The sequence below is a fragment of the Ostrea edulis genome, chromosome 1, assembly GCF_947568905.1.
Source record: "Ostrea edulis chromosome 1, xbOstEdul1.1, whole genome shotgun sequence".
NCBI classification, from domain to species: Eukaryota; Metazoa; Mollusca; class Bivalvia; order Ostreida; family Ostreidae; genus Ostrea; species Ostrea edulis.
This window is the reverse complement of record NC_079164.1, coordinates 21,484,980-21,509,538: the sequence shown is the minus strand read 5'-3', so window position 1 is coordinate 21,509,538 and position 24,559 is coordinate 21,484,980. Positions and strand designations below refer to the sequence as shown.

Genomic DNA, 24,559 nt, shown 5'->3' with positions numbered 1-24,559 from the left:
CAGATCCCGGTACCCTACATCCGAGGTGATCTCGTAGGCTGTAAACGTGGTCTCAAATCAATTTTAAAATCTGAATTTAGTTTGTAGTAGGGTGTTGAAATAACATCTACTAGCAAAAATGTTGAAATAAAATGATTTCAAGTTCTAAAGTAAACGATGTCCATTTAGGGTAGTCCGGAAAGTATGAACAAAGTTAAACAAAAACAAAAAAGAAGCGATCTTTAGAATAACAGATGAGTGAATATACAATCACAGAAAAACAGATGAATTAAAATAGAAGCAGACTGAAAACACAATTTTCGATTTTTCCGGAACTCAACAGTCTGTTTCATATTGTTTTAGAATTACATTGAACCCAGATATTTCCTACATGAATTTCACCAACTGTGACCGGAGATGTTGTATTTACCTTTAACTTTACTAAGAGCAAATACGCAATGTTTTCTTCATAATATCTGTAGAAGGCAACTTTCTTTAAGGTATCTGATATTCAAATTAATGCCAGGTGAAATTTGCACGGGGTAATAGATCAATTACACTGTGAACTTTGAAACACTTTAGCACATACTATGATAACACAACTGCATTGCAGTACTCGCAATAATGTCATCAATATATCATGCAGCCTAAGTAATCAAGAGAATGTCACTGGAGAAACAGGTTCCGCACCATTATTGCTCAAAAGTTACAGTGTTTTTGCAATGCTGATATTCTATTTAATTGTTTTAAGGATGTATGCTACACCAGAGAGATTTGATATGGATGAAAAGTGGAGGATATGTACAACAATATTTTGAAATTGAAAACTTTCAAATTTACTGTATTTAGTAAAAAAAAAAAAAGGGGGGGGGAGGGGCAGTTTTAGTTGAAAGCAATCTGGAAAACATCTAAAACGCTTGTACTCGAACATGCGAACTACAGTTCAGCAGTTGACGTGCTAACCTACTGAGCTATTCAGCTAGGCGATGATTTTTTGAATGAATAGATAAATATTGCTGATATCTATATTTTCATCCATGTTGTTAAAGGAAGTCAGCCATTATGATAATGTAGAGTACCTCCTTAAATAAATTTATAAAAGATTTTTTAAAAAACATTGTGTCTTTTATGAAATATAAATATAACAAACTAGGGTTAACTAGAGAAAAATCGATAATGAACTCACACATGTTGAAGAACTTGTGCATATGATAAATATATGTACATTGTATTTATATACTAAATTGATGGCTGATTTTAAATCATAATTGCATTCTATTCAGATATTGTGGCCCACATTAAATAATACAAAGTTTGTAAAAGTTGCTTTTCTACTTGGAAATACATTGAAGAAGACACACTAGCAGGTCTTTGTAGTATGATTTTATTACTGTGCAATAACATCGGCACAAGCCACGGCTGAAATGTGCGCTCCTCTTCCTTTGTGAATAGGGAAAGGAGCGTACATTTCAGCTGTGACTTGCGACGATGGTGAAGTAATAGATCATAGATGTGTGTCATATATATAGACTTAGATATGTTGTAGTTGTGTTGCGGTTGGACCTGCCCTTGATGAAAAAGATGAGAATGAGGCGTATGACATTGGACAGGTATATTTGAGAACTTTTAACTATCAAGCAAAATCCATTTGGAAATATAGTGTACAGGGTGAGATCATGAAACACTCGCAAATCTGTTAACAGGATAAGTCTGGATGACTGAATAACAAGCAATTCAACTTAAAGGTTAATCTAATAGAAAATTAGATAGAAACATTAGATGAATATGATTTAATCGGCTACAATTTTTATGTTACTATGGATTCTTTGAACATGTTGAAGTGTAGTAAGAGCACTATTTTAATTTTATGAATCAGATAGGGCAGTCAGTAAGTGGAAAGCATTGCTAAGAAACATAATTCATCCATAAAACTTAATACATTGTCCCTCATTTGATACCATAAAACTTGTATAATCTTGATAGGTATGTAACCATAAAAATTCTTTGGATTAGACAACATCTGGAATACAGAGTATTTTTTTATCATAGAACAATAAAAGATTGTTACTGAAATATACATTAACAGTTTACACAACATTTTGGTGTACACAGCATATGAATTTGACAAGGTTTACGGTATAGGTAGTGCTGTTGGAGATGCTTTGTACATTTAAGCTACTGAACAAGATTGGTATGCAGTTGAAGTACTCGTTTTGTCCAGCAAGTAGTCAATATACAAAGCAGCTTTGTAGACTATAAAGATTAGTAAGACTGGTATATACAGCCAGTTCTCATCAAGTGCTCTGTGTTCATTGCAATAGTTTTTGATGTGATATGGTTTCAGACATTCATCAACAAGACGTTTGGTTACAGAGGAGTTATATTTGGACAGAATCCTGCCACACTTCATATAACAGAGCCACCAGAACAGGGTCTTGACAGTATGTAAGTGTCAGCACTAGTTTAGTTATATTCCAGTGGGAAGATAAGTCAAATCATTGAAACTGAAAGGGATGAAGTTAGAAAAATTTAACAGTCATTGTAAATCATCAATAATGATGACTCATTAGAAAAGTTACAGGAGCAATGAAACTGGGAAAAGAATTCCCAAGGGCTTGAATTGCATGCAGCTTGTACACTGTAACAAAGTTTCAATATGCCTTTGTGTTGCAGAAAAACAAGTGGTTTCCTTGGAGGTAGAAAGAAAGAAAGGAAGCACAAATATTACCACGTGTTATGTGATGAGAGAGACATTCAGAGAAATGATGTCAGTGTATGTATGACAACCGCCCAGTCTCATCTGCATTATCAATTCAAATGGTAGCAAAATGTGATGGAAGTAATTAGAATTTGGTGGGGTTTTTTTTCCTGCAGGTACAAAGAACTTATGCTGCAAATGATGCTACAAACAAAATGAGTAAATTTTTAGTGCATGTCAGAGGTAAACCATTTTATTTTCTGTTCTGTTTTATGAAGTGTGAAGATAAAATATAAAACAACTCTCTTCACTGCTTTAGTGAAATATATAAAGTACATGCCTGAGGAATTGTGATTGGATGCTAGTACACATCTGTACATTTAGCTAACTTTTATTCACATGAGAGAAATATCCACAGGATTCGTGAGACCCATTCTTGCAAATATTTGTCGTTTCAAACTATTAAAAAAAAGTTTCATACATGCATATAATGGTAATATGCTCATTACAAATGTTGTTCCCTTCGGCAATTCTTGAGTAAAAATCAATAATAATTTTGACCTGTGTATAATTTTGTTGTCCGTCTAATAAGTTATACACTGTACTGCAAGTTTAAGCTGTAGAGTTTTATATGAAATTATACACTGTACTGAACTTTTCAGTTCAAATCTCATCATTATCATCTGTAAGATATTTCTGGAATCAATTGGAAACGAAACATCTTACACCAAGTCATTTATTTTCGGACATGCATACATGTGCTTTGACTCTTTGTTGGTTTCAGGTATTGATGTAGTTTCTCATGAAGATGTCCTACCCTATCAAAGCACAGAAAATCCAATCATAGAAAACAAACTGTTTGCTAAATGGCATACCAACACAGCCTCATTCATTGGTTTGTTTTAGTCACAAATACAGTAAAACATGCTTATAATGAATTGCTGGAAACGATTAAATTAAAACAAGATATTCATATCCAGTAAGTTTATAATGCTTTAAAACTACAGGGAATGAAAACCACTTCATTGTAAGCATGAATTCATTAAAAGTGTGTTCACTGTAACCATGATTTACTGTATAGATGTTGTCTTACCATTTACGATTGACTTTATTTTGTGCAAAAGCTCATAAAATGTATCTGTAGATTAAATCATACCATCGATTCTCTGCCAGAGTTTTATTTACATTAATTTGGGTTGAATTAAGTACAGGTTAAAGTTATTAAAATAAATCCCCAATTTGAATGGAAATAAAATTGACAGTCATATACATATATGAACCATATATTGAACTTATGAATAGTTTATTAATTTTTTTGTGATTTCAGAGGAAATAAGCACCCTGTCTTTCATGAGAATAACCAGTGTGTTTCAAGAAACAACAGAAAATATCCGAGTTACTGTGATGCCATTTTACCTGAAGAAGTCCGATTATGTAAGACTTATTTATAATCATTTTACCTGAAGAAGTCCGATTATGTAAGACTTATTTATAATCATTTTACCTGAAGAAGTCCGATTATGTAAGACTTATTTATAATCATTCATTAAAAATTTGAATTATTGTCACAGATAAAAAAGTTTAAGACATCTGGTTTTCAGTTTGAACATTTAAGGATTGATGCAAATAGGTACATTATTTGCAACTTACTATTAAAGGAGTGTATATGTAAAAATCTGATCCTTTCCACTGATTAGTACCAGCAGGAATCTGGCATCCACTACCTGTACTGTGTGTACTTACTTCAGTGTATCTAAACTTTAACACAAATGGAACTTGCGTGCTAATTCATGAATTAGTGTTACTGTGTTGTGAAATAATAGATTTATAGTGTTATCATATCATTAATCATTATATACCCATCAATGTTTTGTTTTTATACCCCCTGCAACAAGTTGTGGGGGGGGGGGGGGGGGGGGGTATACTGGAATCGGGTTGTCCGTCTGTCCGTCCGTCCGTCTGTAGACGCAATGGTTTCCGGGCTCTAGAGCTTATCCTTTCCACCTACCGTCACCATATCATATATATGGACTACCCATGGGATGAAGATGTTCCCTATCGATTTTGGGGTCAAAAGGTCAAAGGTCAAGCGCACTGGACATCGAAGAAGCAATATGGTTTCCGGGCTCTAAAGCGTTATCCTTTCCACCTACCGTCACCATATCATATATATGGACTGCCCATGGGATGAAGATGTTCCCTATCGATTTTGGGGTCCATAGGTCAAGCGCACTGGACATCGAAGTAGCAATATGGTTTCCGGGCTCTAAAGCGTTATCCTTTCCACCTACAGTCACCATATCATACATATGGACTACCCATGGGATGAAGATGTTCCCTATCGATTTTTGGGTGAAAAGGTCAAAGGTCAAGCACACTGGACATCGAAGTAGCAATACGGTTCGGTTTGTCATGCCATTTGTTTTTTGCACTCAGAAAAGAGGTAGTTTATACCTATTACCAACACCCTTTGGGAGATTGGGGTAAGCGGGGGGTATTCTTAGTGAGCATTGCTCACAGTACCTCTTGTTGATTCTGCGGATTTCACAGAGTGTATCTGTGATCTGGTTTTCTGGATCACTACACTGGGGTTTTCTGATTCCGTATCAGTACCCTCTGAAACTGTTGACGTCACAATGCATCAAAACAATGTTTTTTGGTTGTTGTTTTTTTATGGAAAATATCGATTGTGTCACAAACGAATCTGCATGCATAAGATATAATTTCAGTGTATGTCAGTGTTTTAGATAATTTGGATTAATTAATTATCTTATAAATGTGGATTAGAAAACATATAAAGGGGGTGTATAATAAAGAACAAGGTACGATTGTATACATAAAAAGGCCCAAAAATTTTCTCTCTATAAAATGTGTCTGGAATTAACCTTAATCAGCATTTTAAGAAAGTAAAATATATGCCAGGTATACTATGTCAACAAAATCAGAATGATATTCCAAATTGGATAGCATTATGACATCATGAATAAGACATTTCTTGCCCTTTTTTTCAAAATAAGCCTGAAAACTGTCAAATATCATACAGATTATTGCTCAGGAAAAGATGTGCGCATTTGTCAAGCAAAATGAAAATGATACATATTGTGTATTATTTTAAGATGAAAAATATACTTGAACATGAATTTGCTCGACACATGCGCTGTATGTTTTCTGAAAGGAAAACCACCTGAATTTGTTAATATTTTCATTGAAAATGGCATTTTTTTGCAATTTTTTGCTAACTTCTAGCTCTTGTCATATGACACAAATCATTTTGCTGATTAAACTGAGTGGATTTTGGGTTTGCTAATCTATTCCTTCTTTGAATACCAGGGTTTGAGCTCTAAGTGAAGTCATTGATATTTTGGGCCAAATGACTTTAGAAACTGTACCTACTTCTTTATCATTACTACATTAACTTGATCCGAAGAGTTGGATCACATCTCATTGACAGGCGCGGATCATCAGATTAAACTTGACGCTTGGTGTCTTGTATGATCTGGTGATCCTTGCCTGTCAACTCGACGTGATCCGACTCTTCAGATCACATAACTCTAGTAATAATATATACATTGTATGTATAAACCATGAATTAATGGTCTTTGTGTCAGTGTAAGAGATGCTGCAATAGGAATCCTACCAAAATATTAAGAATTGATCAGCACTTTTGAGCTGTTCATAGTCAATATCAATAGATTTTGAGTTGAGGCATTTGAAAATTTGCCTCAAATCAAAATCTGTTCATATTGACCATGAACAGCTCAAAACTGCTGTTCAATTCTTATATTTATATTAATTTATTTAATCACTGTTTACATTGCTTCTGTAAGTCTTAAAATATTACCAGAGGGTTTGCTTATTGGAACAGCGTCCTGGAATGTGAACTTGCACTTAAAAATATAGTGCATATAAAATTAATAAGATGCATTGTTAATTCAATAAATTTAATGAGTAAGTAATTTCTTAAATTTAAGGAATAGAATTTTTTAAATGAAACTTCGCAATAAAAGTAACTTTAATATTTCATCCTGAATTTAAGCAACTCCTGGGTACTGTGGAGGCTCGTTGTTCGGTTTGAATAGCGGGACATGCCAAGGATTTGAAACTGGTAAATAGTTTTGTGCAATTCTTATTTTTGAGGTGGAAAAAACAAAAGATTTTTTTTGTTGTTGCATAAAACGAACTCCTTATATCCGCCTCTGTCACAGTCGTATTATGATGTATGTCAAAGTATAGACATGATATCATACATCGTCTTACCCTGCCTTTTATCAAAATTGCATTTTGTTAAAAACATTAGGCCTAATTGTTCACTGTATTTTGGAGCTAGGGGACCACAAGATTGGAATGATAATCTATGTAAGTTTACAATCGTAGTTCAAAGTGTGACTTTGTAAGATCTCCGTAACACATTTTGCATGTTTTAAATTATTACACTCTCAATCGCGTACTTTAAACTGGTTCATGATCCGTTCATGGTCAGTATCAACGGATTGTGTCGTGCTGAAATTGGTTGGTTTATAGAGGAAAATGCGATTTGTAATATAGATATCATTATATGTACACTTACAATACGTATGTCCCCCATCTGGATCGTGTGGTGTACACATGACCTTTTCCTGCTTTTGTAAGAGAAATGTTCAAAAGTATACATGTAGATGTACAGGTAGATGGAAAATTCTAATCACTTGTCAAATACAAGTAAATGTTTTTTGTGTTTAAAGATGACAGTATTTCAACTTGTACCAACTGCACAAATGACTCTGGATACATGGCATATGAATAGCTGATATTGTGTATGATAATTTGATTAGTGATATAATAATATTCTGGATATTAAGCAGGTCTTGATTTGTATATGTTTCTATTACAGACTCCAGGTTATTTTAATTTCAGCAGTAGATATTCTGACAAAGCAGGGGTGAGTTTTTACAGATTTTCTCTACACATGTTACTAGTTTGTGTCTTTCAAAATTTGTTGCTTTATTTGAAAAAGTCACTTTCTTCTCTTTTTAGGGAGACACAGGGGGAAAACATTATGTAAGTGCTGTATTTATTTCAGTAACATTAATTTAGGAATATTAGATCACTCAGATTTTATATTGAAGAAATTCCCATGTACCTGGTAATATCAAAGGATTATTTCAATATCCTCCATGTGTCCCCAGTTTTTATCCTGTGTACATGCATAAGATATCATTTATCTGTGAATTATATTTTACAGTGGCGATATGTGATACGAGTTGATAATCTACGAGATATCATTTATCTGTGAATTATATTTTACAGTGGCGGTATGTGATACGAGTTGATAATCTACGAGATATCATTTATCTGTGAATTATATTTTACAGTGGCGATATGTGATACGAGTTGATAATCTACGAGATATCATTTATCTGTGAATTATATTTTACAGTGGCGGTATGTGATACGAGTTGATAATCTACGAGATATCATTTATCTGTGAATTATATTTTACAGTGGCGGTATGTGATACGAGTTGATAATCTACGAGATGATGTCATTCAAATTCGGAATCGTAAATGGACGACCTTGAGTATCCCTAATTCCCAGCGATGTTCCCCTCTGTCTCAAGGTGTTGTAGGCATGGTGAGGTTTATGATTTGAAATCCGCTATGTGATTGAAAATTCAGGCTATAAAATGAAGTTTTCTTTTGAGTATGTTGATTGTACTTTCTGTTTTAGCAACCTAGAATTTATCCTGGCAGAACTTTTCAGTACTGGAGCAATGTGGAACTGGATGCTCCCAGTGGTGCAATGTGGTGGGTACAGTCAAACAGTGTTATGTTGAACTGAATGGGTCCGAGAAAAAAATCTGAGATATTCGAGGGTAAAATACTTAAAGAATAAGTGGTTGGGACTTCCGAATCACTTTGACGTATCTATAGTATTCGAGATATCGGTGTTCGAGATATGGCAATTCAACTGTACTTCATTCATTCTATATTGTGCAAGAGTACATATATCATGAACAGTATTTTTTAAATTGTTTCCTGTGTTAAGAAAGTGTAACTTTTGATACTTTATGGATTAAAATAAAGTCATTATATTTTTTACTGATTTCATTGGTAGATTTTATATATACATCAACCACTGTGCTTCAGAAGGTTGGTAGGGGTTATTGTGTTACAATTGCAAACATGCAGTTTGTTACCAATGTTTGATGTTCTGTTCAACTGTCATTTGATATTTTCTGCCAGGGCTACTTATGGTGTGGAGAATGAAGATGGTGAAATGTTCACAGTCAAGGTGCCCCGAGTCATGCTGGAGTCAAGGAAAGACAAAGAAGATTTTCCCAATGTGTCACCACCTGTGGGAATGGTTTGATTGAAACTGAAAGCTTCTGAAAAATAATTAATTGATTTTGGTCCAATCGTGAAACCTCATAGTTTAACAAGGTGTTGTGAAATGAGCATGGCATTCCTGAATTGAAACACTAATCAGTATCATGAACATGTCAAATCTTTAAGCATTGTGATGCATATTTATTTATATTTGACTTGTGTGTGCAGAGAGTGAGAGGTCTTATTTCGAACTGAATGCTCATAAGTGAGTGACTTGTATCTCAGATAGATATATAAATACTGGATTACTATGATGATAATAAAATTAAAATTTAACTGAAATAAATGTTTTCTTAGTCATTCATAAGCACATCTGTAAAATATCAAGGATTTTTCAATCACGGAATTTTTCGGGTGTGTGACGGTTCAGGAGTTGGCATATACAACGGTTCAGGACTCCGGTGCGGACAGCTCAGTAACGACGGTTTGGGTCCATAGCTTGCTGCAAGTGTAGTATATATATATAAATGTAGTATATATAGGAGAGAGAAAATCTTTGGCTGGACCGGGAATTGAACCCGGGACCCCTGCATTACTAATCAGGTACTCTAACCACTGAGCTATCTAGGCCAATATCCACGGTCCGTATAGCCCTAATTACTACACATGAATTTACTTCACTATGCAATCTAATTAAAATCAGACTTCTTAGATCCACGCCTTATACTCTATATAGTGATTGTGAGCGTATCTTGGGGTCTGATTTTAATTAGATTGCTTTACTATGAATTCAATCCAAAAATTGTGACAATGCACCATCAAACACTTAGCCCTCTGACATAGCCATTTTGCCGTAAATCGAAGGTGGGTTTTTTTTTTATATATAAAGGGTGGATCTGTAGCTCTCTGATCTGTCCCAATGTTTTTTAAGAGATCTACAGTTCTACAGCTAGCATAGTGTATACTAACAACTCCTGATTGCGAAGTTGTGATTTATATGGTGTAGTGTATAATCAAGTTTGTTCAGTTCAATAACTTTTTTGTTAGAAGATTATTCAAAGGCAAGATGTGTTGCAGTCAAAACATCTGACGTCACATGTGAAAATGGCAGGATTGGTACGATACAGCACGGACGACCGTGAAAACATTGGATTGAAAGCGTAATTTATAAAGTCCATTTCAATCTACTTTGCAATCGCGTGTATCATAATAATTGTAGTAAACTTTGAAACCTGTTTGAATATCGTAACCTTCGTAAAGAATTTTCGTATGTCGATCATTTCACAAAACAAAAAATATTTACCAGGGGATTTTAAAGAGATCGATATTAAATATTTTTTGCGTTAACTTTTCATAGATAATTTACAATGAACAGGAATTCCATTTACTACTGATTTTCTGTTGTTTTTATAGCATGTAATTTATCAGTATACATGCATATTTTGAAAGAAAACCGGATCATTATCTTTCCTTACTTGCTTTTTCTGTCAAGTAATTAGGTGGTGCTCATACTATTATTCTAAGTCCATGGGCCAAAACTTAGTGAAAAGTCAATTAGAACTTGATTTGCAACTTGTTATGGCAAAGCAATGTATCAAATGAATATCCACAAAATAGAGAAGCAGTCCGGAAAACTGTTAATTCATGCTATTTTTCTAAGTCCAAGGGCCACAACTAGTGAAAAATCAAAGGACCGAAGCGAAATTCGAACTTGATCTTTACATGTAACTTATGGTAAAGCAATGTACATGTACCTAATACGAAATAAATATCTGCAAGAACAGAGACAAAAAAGTTCGGAAAACTGATTTGCAGGACTGACGGACAGACAGATGGACGGACGGATTGCAAACCTAAAGTCAACTTCGTCGGTAAGGGACTAAAAACTACAATTTCAATCCCATGTGTTCAAATCGTCCGTGCTAAATATACCCGTACGGCGAATGAATATCACGAATGCTTGTCTATATAATTTTTTGCCAATTAATGTTCCGCGGTCTTAAAGGAACATGGACACGATTTGAACTGAAAATTTTCAAATTTTATTTTCCACTGTTAATGTTTAGAATGTTTAGCTAAGGTATTTCTAATGGTTAGCAAAAATTTGAATATCAGTTGTCAAGGTACATGAGAGATACAGAGCTCACAATTCTTTGTTACATGTTTATGTAAACAAGGCTCGTGCCCTGTTTTAAATATACTAGTAAAAGTTTCGTTTAAAGTAGATTTTTTCAATTTACAAGTTAATTCTAACCATAATGAAATGGTGTCTAATGTTTTGCAGACCTCATTTTGTTTTAAACATGATATGCTATTTTCTATTTAGCCATCTATATGTAAACAACAATATGGCAAGAACCTTGTTTACATAACAAAGAATTGTGAGTGCTGTATCTCGCTTGTAACTCAACAATTAATAGTCAAAGGACTAAAGCCAAAATTGCATGATTTGGCCCTGTCAATCTTTGAAAATAAAACTTTATATTTATAGAAGAAATCTTAGGCCATTAGAAATAATTTAGTTAAGCATTGTAAACAATAAAAACGGAAAAATAAAATTTGAAAATATTCAATTCCAGTCGTGTCCATGCCCCTTTAAACAGCCCCTAAAGGTTTCATGTAAATGTCTAAACGTAGAAACTTGCAACATTTGAATGAGCACCGTTAATTTTAAGGTGGTCCACGGGCTTCAAGGTTTTATTAAAATATAAAACCTCATTCCAAACTGCATGTCGACGACACTGTAGCAATACCACTCTCTTATATAAACACTGCTGTAAGTGAAACAGAAAATAAGATGATGAAATATCATATTTAATGAGTAATTCATTTGGCACTAAATGATTGGTACAGTAAACATTTACTAGTATCTACATGATGCGTGTTTAATTTGTGTTAATAGTAATATCGATCCACGATAATGAGTGTTTATTGTACATGTATCATAATAGACTCGCATTTTGAATGCCTGTTGTAGGTTATTTCTCAGAAAAGCTTTGCTGATTAAATTTTAACAACAAAAAATCCCATTACATTATGATCAAACAATGTTAGTCAAACTGCGCCTGTTTTAGCAATTTTCTTCGAAGACTTGTTCCTTTGAGAGGTCGTTTGATTGACTGTGAAGTTAGGGACAACGCCATGCGGACCTGAGTTAACCAGGGCTTTTCCTTAAAACTGTTGGCGATAGTCAGTGATTTAATGGCACGATCTCTCGCCGTGGACCCCTGGTGTCTGGTGACCAAGTCCATCATTGGGTTCACCACATCCTCCTCCCGCATACCATTGTGATAGAAGAACGGCCGAGTCTGGTTTTCATGACTGATCATAGGTAGAGGTACCGCCCCTTCAGCCGCCTTCGCCTGTGTGATCAGAGCCGCTGACGTAATGCGTTTGCGTTTACGATTCTTTCTGTCGCTTTTGAAAGTTTTGTTCGTTTCTGTGGGTGAAGATGGTGGCTCGTCTAGCGAAGTTTTTGTTTTCTCTAGAGAATTGAGATTCGGTAAAGAAGTGTGCATTTTTGGGGTTTGGAAGAATTTCTGTTTAGAGTCTTTCGTCTTCTCTTTATTGTCGCTGGAGGATTCTCTGTCGGAGTCGTCTACAGCATTTTCACTAACTTTTCTATTGCGGTTCAAAACTATTGGCGGCAACTTTGTCGTCTGCTTCAAGCGTTCTTCATTGGGAAACTTTGACACGTGATCTTCTGCTGTAGGACCATCATTCATATCTGACTTTACTTTATGTAATCCCTTACTAGAAAAGGCAGGCTTTGCAGCGTTTTTCTTCATTTTGACTTCTGGTTCTTGAGCATTCTCAGATATCACCGGAATACTTCCCTTTACATGTGGAAGAGGAATAAAATTGTCTGTACCTGTAGATTCATGAATTGTGGTCTGTGTCCCTCCCCTTAAAAGTTTTCCTGTCATCACTGAGGTATCGACAGTGTTTTCTGTCAGGGTCGTGTCCTGTTTCAATGCAGAAGATTTGGAAACACGTGGTACAGCTTTCATTTCTTTTTCTGAGGAATCGCTCTCACTTTGTTCGGGATGACCAAATAGTCCTTTTGTGAAAGAAGCGGCCATGTCCGACTTATCAAATACATTGCCCCATTTAGTATTTCTCCTTAGCTTAAGACTTTTAAAATTTTCTAGAGCTCCCATGTTCCTAAAATAGACCTCTGGATCCTCTTTTTTCAGCCCATAAACTTCATAAAATGTCTCCAGCGCTTTCTTCTTGTCTTTGTCTTTCGTATCTGCGCGTGGTTTTCCTGTCATCGGACTCTTTGTGAAGCCATCCACTACTGGTTCCCCATGACTCACCAGTGGACCTCCGGAGAATTTCATTTTCTTCAGTGAAGATTTGTTAGGACCAAATTTTGAATATGCTCTATCTTTAGCGCCTTCACACCATAATCTTATGCTTCTTAGCGTTTGAACAGTTACGGATCCCAGCTTTCCAATCGGAACTTTTGTCCACTGCCTGGTTAAAAGGAAAGATGCGCATGGTTTCTTACTTCTTCGCAAAGCAATATTAAGAGCGCACAAATCGTTTCCATCTCGTGCCATAACGGAAGTGATGTCATGGTTTACGATCAGCCTAAGCACGATTAATTGGCCCTGCTCTGTTGCTTCATGGATTGGCGCTTTCTTGGTCTCGATGTGGGCCTGGCTGGTGCACCACAATTTATGGGGGTGTACTCCGATAGGTTCATCTGCTCGAATGCCTTGTTTTATTAACACGCGAGCAAGATCTGCACATCCGTAATGTGCTGCGATAAACAATGCGACTTTCTGTTGAAACCGACCTATCACTTCATCTGTTGTAATTTGGGATAGGACTTGCGGAGTGAATCCCATTATGCACAAATTGATGAATTCGTTCCATCCATCCCAATTTTCCAGACGAATTGTGGAGCCATTATCTATTCCGTAATCGTAAAGCACATGGCCATCATACAATTCTTTCCCTTCCTCCGTCACGAGGCGAAAAATTGAAACTGGTAAGCCAGATTTATTTCCCGCGACGGTTCGCAGATCTTCTACAAGCATGGTAAGCACATTAAGATTTTTATCCACGATGTCGATGGTTTCTTGGTTGTAAGTAGTGAAAATGTAGAGAGCTGGTTTGATTTCCTCCTTGAGGAGAACTCTTACTGTAGCTCCAGCCGGGATTCCGAGATCAGTGAAGCACCAACTTTCCTCCAAATCCGCACCACTGTAGTGAAGAACAAGCACTTTTGTATCCTTTCGATTCATCTCGTCTATATAAATATTAAGTTTAGTCTGAAACATCTTTTTGACCTCCCCAACGGTCGCCCCGATGGGAACATCAAGGGACACTCGGTCCCCCTCAAATAATCCGAAAACTAACATCGTTGGCGGATCTTTGACTCTTTCTAACATAGTAAGGACAAACGGATTTATATCCAAGAAAATACAATAAAATCAACAAATTAACCGAGTTATGCAATCCCGAGAAAATCGGTTTGGGAACTTCGATTAATTCTTGCAAATGTCCAAATCCCAGGCTAATCCTATGAGACGCACTTCAAGTCACACTAGAGTCTAATTGCTTGACCGCTGCAACTAGTCTCTGTACACGTGACACTGGGCAATTACCTGCAACGAGAATAAAAGGAGAGTCAGTCTAATATTCAATATATTGGTGTATTTTAAGAACAAGACTTAGATTGGCATCACGTAAGGTATTTGGGAAGTTGTTTGCGTAAATGCGTCGCATTCAGTTGACAGATTGACCTCAATGAATAGTACTTTATGATTGTATGCTGAGTCGGTTGTTTTCACGTGTTCTCCTTACTGCTAATCCATCAACTTAAATCATTAAACCACAGAAAGGATTAACGACCTAATAATCCACCTTGTAGTTAATTATACACCTACAATGAACACTAAGATAGTGGTACTACTGCAATTATTTAAAACCTGGATTTTAAACCATCAATCTAGTAACAGTCTTCTAAATATCAAATTTCTTAGTTCCTCCCCTTGAGGCGATGTATGTGTCCACTTATGTTTGATATATTGTCCTCACGATATTACTAGAAACTGGGACACGGATTTCTGTAAATTTTCGTGGGAGAGTAGGGTGTTCAATCTAAGACAAATTGAGGTACATCTTTAACGCGGGACGCTGGACTAGGTACAGTAAATACTGTAATTTCGTTTATGATGGTGCTTTTTTTTTTCTAGGAATTTCATTAAAATTTTTACACGTGTAATGTATATACACGTATATGTTACGAAATATTCCTCTCATTAAAAAAAATCACATGCTCTTCAATTGTATCGGAATTTTCTATAGAATTAACAAGAAAGCGGTTTTTTCCCCCGAATTTCTGAATCATCAAAACATCAATTCCCCCGGTGGCAATGTCAGCATCATAGTGAGGTATAAAGTTATACTCTGCTCGAGTGAGCTTTGTGACCCCTGGGCTTAATGTTTTTATGAAGTTTTTTTTTTTTACCTGTAACCTGTCCACACACCTTAAGAAGGTAGTTTTAAAAATAAAACTGCAGGTAATTTGCATTATGTATGATTTCATGTACACCAGGGGTGGCAGCTATAAGACTTAGGGCAGAAGGACTGTATGAAAACTTTAAATGTGACCACGTTTATCTGTGTATACTAACCGCAATTTTTAAAGTGTAAAAAGAGATTCAAACTCCAGTGGGGCATCGGTGCTTTGGATTCACAAATAAAAGTGAGAATATTTACACTATCTATTCGTCTATATATAGACCATCCTAGCTATCACCGTACCTGAAATGACTTTAATAGATTAGCCACAATAATACGACATTTAAACCTCTGGTTCAAAATTCAGTGGCGACTAGTGTCTAAACAGAAGTGTTGACTGGAAGTATCGGTTAAATATTTGCACATTACACCACGACAATATAAGAAATCTCATTAAAAATCAAAAGAGTAGCGCCCTCTTAAGTTCTGCGATACAATCAGATTGAAAACTTAAGTTTACACTGTAAAATTACATGACAATTACACACATTTATAATGAACAGAAGCTTTATTTAAGGCACATTGTTGAAATATGAGAAATAATAAAGTTCTGAAGACTTGCTAAAACTTCATCTGAGTAATAATGCACTAGTTTTTGATACACTAATCGATCTTCCTTACAAAATATGAATACTTCGTCGGGGGGTCTTTGGTACACTGTACATATCAGGACCGGGTGTATTTTGATTGTATTTCGGTATTGAGACTCCCGCCAATGGCGAAACCGTTGTCATGCTTTATGTCAAGATTACAAATGTAATGGAAACTTTCTTCTGTCTATAAGGGAGAAGAACCCCGGTTTCATCGTCAGTAACTAAGGGGATTTGTTACATACACTACATTTAATCGAACCATAAAACTTCCCCAATTAGAAATATCCCCTTGCAGAAATGGAATGACGACATAAGTCATTCTTAAACATTTACCGAATACTCAAAGAATATTACTTTTCAATTATTACAGATGCGAAACTAACAATATACATCAATAACTAGCTCTGTCGAATCATTTCATTCACGGTCTGTTATCAAGCGCTCCACATTTGAAATATTTGGATATGACCTTTGAAACGATGTTGTTACGACAAGGAACATTCACTGTTTCGGCCCTGAGTGCAATATAGATCTAAATTTGTGGCACTTCACCTACAGCTGGTGACGTTTCTGCATGAGTGGGACATAAAACAACATTAAAAGAGAAAGAAAAAAATATTCCATTCATTTTAAGCGCAGTTTAATTGAATTTCAGAGATCCCAGGCCAGTTCATTTTGATGACGTTGTGAAAAGCATCAATCTATACTCCAGGTTGGCTTATATTCTCAATAAATCATTAACTCTCTCTCATCATTTGTACATATTTTCAAAAAATTAGAGTTGTCTTCAGTTGAACTAAGAATATATTCAATTCTAATTAGAAATCTGGAGATATATTTAATTTCATACAGCGAATTCATAATCTTTCTCTAAATGAATCAAAGCCTTCTCTCTCTCATTGGGTTAGATTTCTCTACTTTCTTCGAATAAATTAGAGGCGCTGTTATTCATTCGGAAAGAGAGATGGAGGGGGAGCAATATTAGTTCAGTCAGAGAGAGTATTTATTTATCTAGAGATCAATGAATCAATAAGAAAACTGTATTCCTAGTGAACTATACTTGTTATTTGTTTAGACAGCATTAATCCATTTAGAGAGCTTACATTCAGCGTGTGAATTAGAGATACCTCCAAATCAATTAAAGTTTCCTGATCAAAAAATGGTTAAACAATTCAGTTTAAGGTATCTCTGATTAATCAGAGACAGAGCTATGATTTTTAGGACTATATTAATTTAGCTTTTCTCAAATTTCTGCCAGTCACATCGTCCAAATGTGATATGACATTTTTTTTTTTTTACAATGCACCTTTAGTATCAAGTACATCGAGGTTGAACTGATTTGGGGATATTGAATCAACCCATATTTAAATTCACTTCAACAATTTAAAGCTTGAATAAACGAGACGGCTGTTTGGCAATATTCATAACACATACTGAACAAAATTTAGAGTCCTACTCGAAATTTGTTTACCTATAAACTTGTTTTATGAAATACCTGTATGTGGAGATTGTTGACCGTTGTAAAATGTAGAAAGTCAATATTTCATTTACCATACATACTTTTCTATATTTAAATATGTTGCTTATATATATATATATATATATATATATATATATATATATATATACTGTCGAATGACGCGTCAGTTTAATCGATATTCTTACCAGACATGGCCTGAATAGAATAAAAATTAGGATCCATAATAAACATATGTTATAATTGTCAAAGATGTACATCATAGCCGATTTTGCGATTTTTACCTTGATTTACTGTTATAATTACCTAAAACCATGCTTTATTCAAATAACTAACCTTTAATACATGCATATTTATTCATTTATTTAATGTGATCAAGAAATGATTATGTCTATTTGTGATATTAATTAGTATATCGACAGTTGTATTTAAGGTGAGAACCCCGTAAGTTGAAAGAACTTGTGTTCAAACGTTTGTATAACATGCACAATATGTTCAAATCAAAGCAATCCTTTTTCAGATAAAAAATACTACTCCAAAATTAATTTCGAAACGTCTGCTGAAATGATATATTTAGAATTAATTTTCATTCCTTAATTGATAGATAAAACGTTCAGGGTTACGCCAAGCGATTTCATCTCACTGTGATGAAATCTTTCGTTTAAACAAACCCGTTCAGTTAACTTCCGGTACATAAATGTAGTACCCTTTTCTATGATGATCTTAATTTCCTTTTCTGATGGCTAAAACAATATCTACTTCTATTTCTATCAACAATACTTCCAAAGCAAGAGAAATCCCACTTTTAAAAAAAAACCCGCAATTTAAAAAAAATTAAATTTAAAAAAACAACAACAACAGACGATAATAATTCATGTAGCTAAAAGACTTTAGATGTGATCGAGATAGAATCCTCTCTAAATTTTTATGCACGTGGGAGGAAGGGGGAGGTAACAAAATATTTCCGATTTCCGTTGATGTCTACAGTATCTACAAATAGTTGCATACAAATACATGTAGTTGCATCACAACCCATTTTATATACATTTATATCAAAATTATATTATATTATATATGAGGCAGATTAAAGATATCCTGACCAAAATAGAGAGCTCACGGTGGATGTGACCGGTCAACAGGGGATGCTTACTCCTCCTAGGCACCTGATCCTACCTCTGGTGTGTCCAGGGGTCCGTGTTTGTCCTTCTCTTAATTTTGTATTCTTTATGGGATTTATGAAATAGATCACTGTTCATTATCTTCTCGTTTTCATTTTTTGGATTTCCATGTGTAGATTATGGGGAAAGACAGAAGACAGAAAGTAAACTAATTGCATAGCAAGTACATGTATAGACCTGATGGGATTTGGGGATATGAATGGCCATGTCTTTAATTAATCATCAGATGTCCACTACCTTTGGTCACAAGCAAGAATTATATCAATAGAAAAGAAATCAATATCACATGAACCGAATCATTTTACTACACAAAATGTGTAATAGGAACGCACACGTGACTCAGAACAAGAATGGTGCGGATATTATAAATCTGACCTGTGACCTTGACCGTTACGAGGTTAATGTGTGAAAGTAAAGCTTTGAGTGAACCTGAGTTTTTGTTTTGTAGTTTTTTATGTCCCTTTTGAGAATTTTTCACTCCTGTAGAAACGTCACCAGCTTTAAGAAGTAGCTGTCGGTATCAGGATCGTTTTCAAGGAGCATGAAAAATTTCAAATAAATACAAATAGCAAGGTAATTTCGAACAACAAAATTTGACATTAAGAGAACCTTGAGTATTGCGATTAACCTCTCCGTAAACTTCAGTCTTTGAATGCATCTAAACTGACTGGTGTACATTTTGTACAAAACAAATTGCTCTTTATTGGATTTTATGAATGATAACTTACATAGTTTGATCGATGAAAGATCAATGGGAATGTTATATTACATCTATATTTCGGCTACCTGACAAACGTTCTTTGTTCCTGGTTAAGTTCTCGTGATTTAAATGGCGATACTACATTGAAGCACACGGGATTGCATTGCTTATTGGATATCACCAGCTGATAGCAATTTAATGGGGGAAAGAAAGAAAAAAAATTGCATGATGATCTCGAATCTGAAATGTGCATATACTTGTAAGGCGAACCTACATATGTAAGTTTCCATTCAGACATTTTCAGCTAATTTGAACTCCAGCTACGCTTATAATTACAATCTTTACATTTTGATATACTGTTGCAATAGATTTTATTTCAGATTTATTTTGTGTATACGTAGTATGGGACTTTTTCAACCTATTCCCTATTTGGTAAATGGTTAAATACCACCATATATCATCCTGGGCTAGCGGCCCCCTGAAAGACTGCGTCACACCCCAATTTGTGTTGAAACGAGAATTCATAAAAAGAAGTCTATATGTATAATGACTGTGTCAAATCTGGGCGGCACAAATTGACCATGCTCAAATGAGGATGGTCAATTTGTGCCGCCAAGTTACATGTATCTGTTATGAGTAATCTTTTGAAATTCATAAATATGATTTACAAGAGGGTTACCCTTCAAGGTTAAAAATTATAAACTGTGCACTCTTTCATGCATTGCATCAACTGAATTCTTTGTTTAACATTGTATATATGTATATCTTCTCTATGTTGTTTAGTGCAATATGAGAATGAATTGAATTGAAATTCCTAATACCGCATCACTGAAATATGATCAATCGTACGTATAGAAAATACTGTCAGACACTTAGTGAAAAACAAAGTACCAGTGCTGCAGCACAGCAAAGTACTCATAAAGTTACTGTCATACTAGTGCTGCAGCACAGCAAAGTACTCATAAAGTTACTGTCATACTAGTGCTGCAGTACAGCAAAGTACTCATAAAGTTACTGTCATACTAGTGCTGCAGTACAGCAAAGTACTCATAAAGTTACTGTCATACTAGTGCTGCAATACAGCAAAGTACTCATAAAGTTACTGTCATACTAGTGCTACAGCTTTGAAATTTGCCCACCATAGATCATGAAGAAGGACCAAGAGTTTGTGTTAATGTGTTGGTATGAGAATAAATCGTCCTGTCGCCCGACGTTAAATGTCAAATTAAAGGCGAAGTTCACTTGTACTTTTAGGATTTTGAATGGATTACTAGTGATTAGAATATTGATAATCTCATTTTGACACGACAGTAAACTGAGATTAATTTTGAAATAGCAATTAAGGTATTCAGTGTATAACGAAAGGATAATGAACAATTATAAATGATTTAAATCAAAAGAAAATGTTAAATAATGATGAAAGTGAAGTGGATCAAATTCTCATGACCGGTAAATGATTAAAAGATGGCCTTTTTGCTCTTGAGACTTTTTAAGAGTTATCTGTCCATCGTAAAAATAAGAAAAAACTAATTTTCTAAAATTATGTGCGGTACATGATTAATTCTATTTCATATTTTCATAAAAAGAAAGTACACATAACTTTTTACCATGAGATTTGTATGAAATTAGTATCTCCTTTTAAAAATATTTTAATAAAATATGCTTTTCCCATAGACTCATGTAAAATTCCAGGTGAAATAAATCAAATAGTAATCAAAATTTTGAAAATTTCGATGGTGGACTATTTCCATTTGATGAACCCTTCAAAATGATAAAATGATTACAAAAATTCCACTATCCATATACTAGATAGGCAATATGGTCGTTATATATTGAAAACCTCAAGTTCAACTTTCTAAAATTGGTGACCTCATCTATGGTGTGTCCAGGTGGTCCGTATTTGCCATATTCTTAATTTTGTATTCTTTGTAAAAATCATGAGATTGATTACTGTTCGTTATTTTCACTTTTTCATCATTCCATTGTTTCTCTACGCTTCACTGATTCATTGTCATTTACTCTTTTATAAAATGATTTTTTGTTATGAAACAATTGCTCATTGTTTTAAAAAAAAATTCACGAAACATTTTCTAACATTGCACCATGGTAGAATATACGGTTTTGACGGCCAATACGAAAGTCCGTAACACAACACACCGTGAATTGGAGATATACTTACTTACACTTCATATAACCAGCAGCGTTTCCGTGTCCGGCGGGGAAAACCCCAGCGAGAAAAGTTTAAAAAGTCCATGTTTGTTTTTGAAAATAATTTAAGGAAAAAAAATCCTCTAACCCATGTTTGAAGATCACAGCAATATACAACCAAGCAGAGGTCTGAACAATGGAAATCTAATTAAACTGCCATTGACAGTCGGTTGCTATGATATGTAAGATAGAATCGCTGCTTATAATGAATAGAGAGGCACTAGGAGATCTAGAGCGGGGATGAAACAATGCATTAAAATCCCCTAACATCAGGTGGAGACAATGTCTCCAATTCATTGTCATGCAGAGACATTTAAAAGCATCCAGAAGTCGTAACGGGGTCGTTTACTGTACATTAGCATCTTTAAACCTTGAAATGATAGGCAGTATATGCCGTTTTCAGTCGTTCAAGAATAACAGAGTCTAACTCGAAATTCTATGTAGATCCTTGTAGTGGCCCCATCTTAGAATACGAAGTGTTGTTATTTAGTGGTCATAATGCAAAGGATTAAGGATCTTTGTTATTCTAATAAGTGTGAAAGATAATACTTTATCAAAATATACACAAAGCACCGTTTCCTCGATTTGTCTTACCACATTGAGACAATCTCCGTGCTGTAGTGGACCAAAGTCTTACATGCATTGTTTGAAAAGTTTAAGTATATTAAATATTTCATAGTGTATTGGTGACTTCTTTCAAGTTGAAAAAACAGATAATGTATTAAATGCTTCATTTTTATGCTTTTCACATGCTGTGACTTATGTTTTTGCAAAATGCACCAGAGTGTAAAACGAGATGATAGGTTACTACAAGCGATCGAAGATAGAACATACGCGAATTTGATATTGGTAAATTTTGAGTTCGTACCAAATACATGTAACGGAGACTTTGCGATATGATGAGAAATTTGTATACACAATTATATAATGTGCCACACTGGGAGTGACAATCTACAATAGGAAGTTTGATGTCGTCCATTGTTTGTTCAGGTTGTAGCGAGCTTGTGTTCCTTTATAAGGAATATTAATAAACTGTGCTCCCCGACCCAATGACTACTCGAATCTAAACCTGCAAATGTTGCCAATCTCCATACTCACGCATGCCTTAAAACATTTAGTGATATATTACCATCACTTTTATATAAAATGCATGTACTAAATCTCTATATACAATTGTGTATAATTGTGATGAGAAATGAATTCAGTTCAGCTACCTTAACTACAAAGTATGCTTATGTCTCAGCATGTTTTGTCGAACAACCTATCGCAGTTTACCCGTTATTTATGTCACATGTACAGCAATAACATAAAGTAACGCTAAAGATATGATAGCGAAATAAATCAATTCGGCAATTATATGTATACAAAACTGATAAAAATCTTAGCGAGCTTTAAATGCGACATTTCACCTTTCTCAATTGGAAACTCGACTTTAAGCTGAAACGTTTTTGAACGCAATCTTCTCGCTGGGCCAGCGTAAAGCGTGCACAATATCTACTCATCTCCGTAGTCAAGACCAGGTAATTGGATTTTAACAAATTCATGTAGAAAATTAAAACCTCCTGATCTGAGATAGAAAAATAATTCTTCACACCTGACTCTCGTCGTCGAAGCACCACAACAAATTTTTCTAGCGCCTATAAGACATTCATTTCTCCATTCCCTGTATTACGATTAAAGCATTTCTATGCATACATTGTAATTGGTCCGAAAGTGTATTTAATAAATAAAAAAGAATAATACAACCCCAACCCCCAACCCCCTGTAATGAAAATATCTAAATCGACATAACTTGATAATTATTTAGAGCAGTTAACAGTGCAACAGATTACGATAAATCGTTGATCATGATTCACCTACAAGTATAATAAAACATAGCCCATGTGCAAAATGACCTTGTATATTAATAAAATTGTTTTTAAACTAAAATTAAGCGGATTTCGGAAAGCGTCGCCATTAAGTCGGTTACATTTTAGTGTGCGTGCTTTATTAAGGAGAGAATTTAGATCACCATTAAAAATGTCTCTGAAATGCAAAACTGTAAAGACAGAATTTCAATATTTTCTATATCATCATTCTCACACTATGGCCAATATTTCAGTGATATTTAACTTTTCGCGTACCGGTAGTTTTATACCGCTTTGTAATGCGTAAAGCATATGTCATGTATATTAGAGATAAAATAAGAATAGTTATGGTGGAAGAAAAATAAAGTAAAATAATACCAACTATTATTCTAAACACATGTGCTATTGATGTAAAACTGAACTGAAACAGATTATACAATAATCTAAGGTCAAATACAACATCTTACCAGAATGTGGACAAATTATATTCCTGTCAGATCCAAAAGCACCAAAAACGAATTCTCGAAAAAATCAAGAAGCGATCTCAATTCACCGTGCGAGAGAGAATTAAAAGTTCATTTAGACCCTTCTCCAAGTAGAAATGAAAATATACCGAGGTTTTAAACCAAGTATATGGTAGTATATCACGAGAAAATGAAACCTTTAAATATATGTGTATCGGCGATTTCCTTAAGGCCTTCGATAAGACCACTTGTTGTGTTGAGACTCTCGCAGAGCTATACAAAAGTTCAGCATTCTGACAAAACTTTAAATGAATATTAAGTTCTCTAACATTTTATTCCAGAACAGTTTGAATATCGACAACATGGGATAAAGCTGCAAGTTTGTCACTATTGAAAACGGCGTTTTTCCGAGGCTTTTAATGAGCCCTGAGAGACTGCAAAGCGTATAATTGCTTCAGGTGAATGCTTTCCATTAATACTGCGTTGTAATTGTCTAAATGTCTTGATAAAGGTATTCTGTTTCAAATGATCAATGGTATCAATAAATGATTTCACTTTTTCCGGCCCGCGATT

At 34.8% G+C, this 24,559-nt stretch overlaps 2 protein-coding genes across 4 annotated transcripts; one reads left to right on the top strand and one right to left on the bottom strand.

The window, feature by feature from the left end:
- Positions 1–343: 343 nt before the first annotated feature.
- Positions 344–9,328, top strand: LOC125663666 (polymerase delta-interacting protein 2-like). Its single transcript, XM_056153036.1, has 12 exons — positions 344–479; positions 1,526–1,589; positions 2,324–2,424; positions 2,653–2,752; positions 2,854–2,920; positions 3,462–3,572; positions 4,005–4,111; positions 7,548–7,595; positions 7,691–7,714; positions 8,159–8,287; positions 8,384–8,460; positions 8,899–9,328. Exons 1-12 carry the CDS (start codon positions 397–399, stop codon positions 9,023–9,025), a joined length of 1,038 nt encoding a protein of 345 aa, XP_056009011.1. The 5' UTR covers positions 344–396; the 3' UTR covers positions 9,026–9,328.
- A 2,452-nt stretch (positions 9,329–11,780) lies between these two features.
- On the bottom strand, positions 11,781–24,270 carry LOC125663665 (uncharacterized). Of its 3 annotated transcripts, none has more exons than XM_048895974.2 (2): positions 23,990–24,270; positions 11,781–14,600 (listed from the first exon to the last, which is right to left on the bottom strand). In XM_048895974.2, exon 2 carries the CDS (start codon positions 14,382–14,384, stop codon positions 12,033–12,035), a length of 2,352 nt encoding a protein of 783 aa, XP_048751931.1. In that variant the 5' UTR covers positions 14,385–14,600; positions 23,990–24,270; the 3' UTR covers positions 11,781–12,032. The 3 variants fall into 3 exon arrangements, with proteins under 3 accessions (XP_048751931.1, XP_048751930.1, XP_048751932.1); XM_048895973.2 differs by lacking the exon at positions 23,990–24,270 and adding an exon at positions 21,647–21,859; XM_048895975.2 differs by lacking the exon at positions 23,990–24,270 and adding an exon at positions 21,651–21,829.
- Positions 24,271–24,559: the final 289 nt, after the last annotated feature.

What these genes read in the sequence shown, in the direction of transcription:
- LOC125663666 (XM_056153036.1), top strand. Translation starts at nt 397, where the DNA reads ATGTTGTATTTACCTTTAACTTTACTAAGAGCAAATACGCAATGTTTT. An exon ending in CTCAAGGTGTTGTAGGCATG is followed by an intron (nt 8,288 to 8,383) that starts GTGAGGTTTATG and finishes TTTCTGTTTTAG; the next exon opens with CAACCTAGAATTTATCCTGG. An exon ending in GCTCCCAGTGGTGCAATGTG is followed by an intron (nt 8,461 to 8,898) that starts GTGGGTACAGTC and finishes ATTTTCTGCCAG; the next exon opens with GGCTACTTATGGTGTGGAGA.
- LOC125663665 (XM_048895974.2), bottom strand. Translation starts at nt 14,384, where the DNA reads ATGTTAGAAAGAGTCAAAGATCCGCCAACGATGTTAGTTTTCGGATTA.